Below are 5,492 nucleotides of genomic sequence, written 5' to 3' on the forward strand. Positions count from 1 at the left end.
TGAGTATTCGAAAATGTAAACATCCTTTTTATTCCAAGAACACTACAGTCTTTTCTGTTCGGACAGACAAAAGATCATCTCTAGTAAATTTTTAAAAACTTCATATCTACAATTTTCTGTGAAAAAATTTTACCTTCCTTTTCTTTCCGTTCCTTTTCCCCTGAATATTCGAAAATATAAACATCCTTTTTATTGTAAAAAATACCACAGTTTTCTCTGTAAGGACATACAAACGAACACCTCAAAAAATTTAGAAACTTTAATATCTCCAATTTTGTGTGAACATTTTGTCTTTCCTTCTTCCCTGACTAACAGAATATGTAAACATGCCTTTTATTGTAACAACACAATTAAATGTACGATAAAAAATTAAGGAAGTAAGCACCTGCCAATATATACGTACCGCACAGCTACAATAACTGCAAACCACAGCAAAACTAACACCAAACGAATTCAAAATTCACCACGATAGAGTAGAACAATATTTACATTAGAAAATGTGTAAATACTACAAAATCGGCACTTCTGCTTACTGGTATGAACATATCCTGAGCCAGTTGTTGAAGGTAAAAATGAGATTTTCCAGTCAACACCGACAGAACGATCATCCAAGCTTGTCGACCAGACATAATTATTAAAGACATGGAAGAAAATACTTGCAGACTAATAGATGTAAGTATTCCCACTGATAACAATATATCTGTAAAAGAATTTAACAAATTAAGTAAATATAAAGACGTGGGAATTGAAGTACAAAAGATGTAGCATCTTAAAGCAAGAATTGTGCTTAGGTATGATAAAAAAAAAGGGATGTCAGAAACATCTAGACAACATCCCAGGAGAACCATGTCTCAGAGAAATTCAAAAGATTGTGCTGACAAGTACTTCTCACATCCTTAGAAAAACCTTATCAATTTAAATGTCTGTGTTGTGTTACATGAAGATATTTCGCTACTACCCCTGCCACTTTCACTCCACAAGCTTTCAGTCATACTATAACATCTCTTATCCTTCACTCGCTCTAGGACGCTGGGTGTGTCTTGGGAAGTTATTGTAACAAACATGCAGATTAAAAGTAAATGGCAATAATAATAATAACAATTTCAAATTTTTGCACACGACCAGCAATTTCGGAGTTCGAGGTAAGTCGATGGCATCGATCGCGGTACGCAACTAGTATCTATTTCATCGATCACCAGCGAGACAGAAGACGAAGTTTATCCCAGCGAGATTTAGACTCAAAACATATAGAGTCGCAACATAAACTGCAAAGCATTTTTCCTGAAGCTCTAATTATTTTGCCAATTCAATAACACACACACTCACACACACACATGTGTTTGTTTGATTATGTATGAGTTGATGTGTATATAGAGGGTACAAGCATGACCGAATGGTTACGAAATTCTCTTGACAATATGTTTTGAGCTTCAACGCCACCACCCGCTGTCTTTTACCGTAGCATCGAATGGAATCAAGCTGTGCGGATGGAATTGAGTAGACAAAAACTGCGCGGAAGCCTACAGGGTCGACTGTAATTATAATTCAAAAGGCCAATATAGTCACATATTGTGTCATTTAAAATCCTACCAGAAGATTACTGTCAGGGTACGCATGTCTGTCTACAGCTCACCATCTTATACTGTAACTGAATGTGTTAGTAGGGCAGCTGGCTGAAAAATTGGAACAATCATCGTTTAAAGCGACGGACGATATACTTACATTTACTCACTTGTATAAAGATACGTATAAAAAGGAGGTATTAGTTTTGAAACCGTGACTTTAATTAAACAATACAATCGTCTCGTTATTACGAGTAAAGCGATGTATAAAAAAGAGATATTTTTGAAACTGTGACTTTAATTAAACAATCGTCTCGTTATTACGAGTAAAGCGATTAAAATAATTGCAGTTTAGATTGTAGATTTTCCTTCTTGATTTTTTCCTCCAATATATTTTGAATGATATCTTGGCAGATGTACAAGTCATATTATTGAATAACTGTTCTTTTATAATTGGTTGCAAATACAAGGAAATTAGATGAAAATTTATCGACATACTTTGTAAACCCTGATTTTATTTGTCACTCGCTGTCGCTTGTAGAGTATTTCAAGCATTTTCTTGCGTTGACAACAGAATTGTGCGTATCTCCGACAATACCTCAATCATATTGTTGATTTTGGATACAATCGTTTTTTCCATCTTTAATTGTTCCTGTGTACTATTGTCAAATTTCAAGTTCAGTTTGCGAACACCGCGTAATGTGGAATTTAACTTTGCTTCATGACTCTCCCTGGCTACTTTGTCGGCGAGCTCAGCATCAAGGGCACCTTCCTTTCTTAAGATCTCACTAGCTCGCTCTATCAAGAGATTTTTAGCTTCTGGGTAAGTTTCTAGAGCTGAGAGCAAATCAGTTTTGGATAAACTGAATAAATCTGTGAAGCCGATACTGCACACGGTAGCCGTCCTTCTGTTACCATATTTATTTCCAGGAATGGTTAGAACACTGAGGTCTCCAAAGGACTCACCTTCACCAAATTCTTTGAACACTATTGATAAATCTTCAGACATAACTCGAAGTTTCCCAGATTTTACGATGTACATTTCTCTTCCTATGTCACCTGGAATATAAGAAAAAAAATAACCATCACCACTCAGTTTTACCTAGCATTATGATCACCTTCCTATATGTATATATATGTATGCCACAGTACTTTAGGGAAAGTGCCTTTCACTATAGCTCCAGAATTTGTTAGACGGACACTGTCAGAAAGCTCCTCTCTTCCACACACACACACACACACTCTCCCTCTCCCTCTCTCTCTCTCTCTTTCTCTGCAGAGTGGTGTTAGAAAGGGAATCTAGCCGTAAAAACCCTGCCAAAACAGACACAGTAGCCTGGGGTAATCTACCTGGCCAGTTCTTGTCAACCGTCCTACCCATGCATGCATGGAAGATGGACGTTAAACGATGATGATAGATTTTCTTTATTATATTTTACTCAGTAAACACAATTTAATAGAAATAACACAATGATATTTTAACCGGTAACTTTCAGTTTTGGAATAAGAGAATTCAATTCTGCCGAGGGTGGATATGTTGAATTTTTCACCGCTGGTTTTTCTATTCCAATGTTTGTTTGATATTTGAACGAGTTTACTCCTCTTGGGTATCCAACATCGTCATAAATACTGAGATAACATTTCAATCTACAGTCTCAAATTATCTCCAGGACTTTATGTGATTTCTTCGTAAGGGCTAACCGTATTATTGAAGCAAGAAGACCAGATACAATGCTTGAGGACATAAACAACAAAAAAATTAACAAAATAGTGTAAGGTCATTGTCTCTGCAATACCATATAATAGTAGTGTGGTAATAATTACTGTTATTATTACTGCTCCTCACAAGAAGGCGGCGAGCTGGGAGAATCGTTCGCACGTCTGTCTTTACGTTGTAAGTTCAAATTGCGCCGAGGTCGACTTTGCCTTTCATCCTTTCGGGGTCGATAAATTAAGTACCAGTTGCGCATTGAGGTAGATCTAATCGACTGGCCCCTTCCCCCAAAATTTCGGGCTTTGTTCCTAGAGTAGAAAAGAATACCATATGATAGTAGTGTGGTAATAATTACTGTTATTATTACTACTCCTCACACGAAGGCGGCGAGCTGAGAGAATCGTTAGCACGCCGGGCGAAATGCTTGGCGGTATTTCATCCGTCTTCACGTTATGAGTTCAAATTCTGCTGAGGTCGGCTTTGCATTTTATCCTTTCGGGATAAATTAAGTACCAGTGAATCACTAGGGTCAATCTAACCGACTTGTCTCCTCGCCCAAAATTTCAGGCCTTGTAGAAAGGAAAGGATTATTATTACTCAGAGTTATTTCCATCAGCTCAACAGTCAGTCGAAAACGAGGCTTTGGAATGATATTTAAACATGGCTGACTCCTGGTGACCACGGTTCACGGCTAAAACAACTAAAGATGGATACCATACCCTCGTTCTTAGCAAAGTAAAGCCTATTTACGTCCAATCCTTTCCTGTCTTCGGTATTCAACAATTTCATCAGTTCGATAACCAGAATTACTATAAATAGAAGGAAGCTAAGAAAACCTAGAAATACCAGAACCTAACCAGAAAGAGATGGAGATAATGTAGAACACAAAGGTGACAGTTGTTTCTGTGGTAATCGTTGCACTCAGAACAACACCCAAATTACAACCTAAGAGGCTGAAAGATATTGAAAATGATATACGCATTGTGGACCTCAAGAAAAGTGCTATCCTGTATTTTACCAGAATCCTTAGAAAGATTCATGGAATTTGAGGAGACTTGTTGTTACCAAAACTAATCCTTGCTAATTAAATTAGTAAATAATAATAATTTCGAATTTTGCCACAAGGGCAGCAATTTTGGAGGAGGGGGTGAGTTGATAACATCGACACCAGTGTTCAACTGTTACTTATTTTATCGACCCCGAAAGGATGAAAGGCAAAGTCGACCACGGCGGAATTTGAACTCAGAACGTAAAGACGGACGAAATGCCTCTAAGCATTTTGCCAGTGTGCTAAAGATTCTGCCAGCTCACTGCCTTACTACTACTACTACTACTACTACTACTACTACTACTACTGCTACTGCTACTACTACTACTACTACTACTACTAATAATAATAATAATAATAATAATATAAATAATGATAATAATAATAATAATAGATGCACCATCAGGCTCTGGGTCTCGTGGCTTCTGATCTTAACTGATTAGAAGTGTTATCATGTACACTGTTTTGTCTTGCTATAAAAGATGGGCTACAGAAAATATTGTGCTCAATACCACAGATTTGTTTGCCAGTTGTTTGACCTCAACCAGCTGAGCATGTCCCTTGGTGGCTGATGATATGTGCATCTCTGATCATGAGCAGAAGTAGTGGGGGAACATCATAGCCATGTGTTGGGAATTCTTTGGGGTTTGAATAATTCACCTTTAGAAACATGGGTGTTTTGTTCAACATCCTTAAGCCCTTATTCAGGGACCATTTGAGTGGGATGGGCTACACGACCTGAAGAAAATGCTGACTGGGCCCCACCTGGAAGGTCATGAATTGTTTATCTGAATATGAGATCATTAAGTTGCGCACATATTGTTGTAATGCATGTGTATATAGTGTACCCTTATCAGACGGGTAGTCATGATGGGCATACTGGGCTTCATATATTTGTACCTCAGTGTTACTTTGATGGCATGCACTGCTCTCTCACTCACTCAATGATGATAATAATAATAATAATAATAATAATAATAATAATAATAATAATAATAATAATAATAATAATAATAATCATAAGGTCAGAAAAGGTCATAGAAAACGAGAAAGCAACCATACTCTGGGATATGCCAATACACACAGATAGAGAAATTAAGGCCAATAGACCAGATATAGTTGTCAAAGATCATGAAGAAAAAAATGCTTTCTAATTGATGTATCAATA

The 5,492-nt window shown here is 37.1% G+C and overlaps 1 protein-coding gene across 2 annotated transcripts in view; it reads right to left on the bottom strand.

Moving 5' to 3' along the window:
* Positions 1-1,781: 1,781 nt before the first annotated feature.
* Positions 1,782-5,492, bottom strand: part of LOC106870626 (cyclic nucleotide-gated olfactory channel) — a 22,752-nt gene continuing 19,041 nt past the window's right edge. For both annotated transcript variants that reach the window (XM_014916759.1, XM_014916760.1), the window contains one exon: positions 1,782-2,621. In XM_014916759.1, the coding sequence (XP_014772245.1) occupies positions 2,110-2,621 (512 nt within the window). In that variant the 3' untranslated portion in view covers positions 1,782-2,109. The remainder of the gene's footprint in view (positions 2,622-5,492) is intronic.

The sequence above is a fragment of the Octopus bimaculoides genome, chromosome 2 (genome assembly GCF_001194135.2).
Source record: "Octopus bimaculoides isolate UCB-OBI-ISO-001 chromosome 2, ASM119413v2, whole genome shotgun sequence".
Taxonomy (NCBI): Eukaryota; Metazoa; Mollusca; class Cephalopoda; order Octopoda; family Octopodidae; genus Octopus; species Octopus bimaculoides.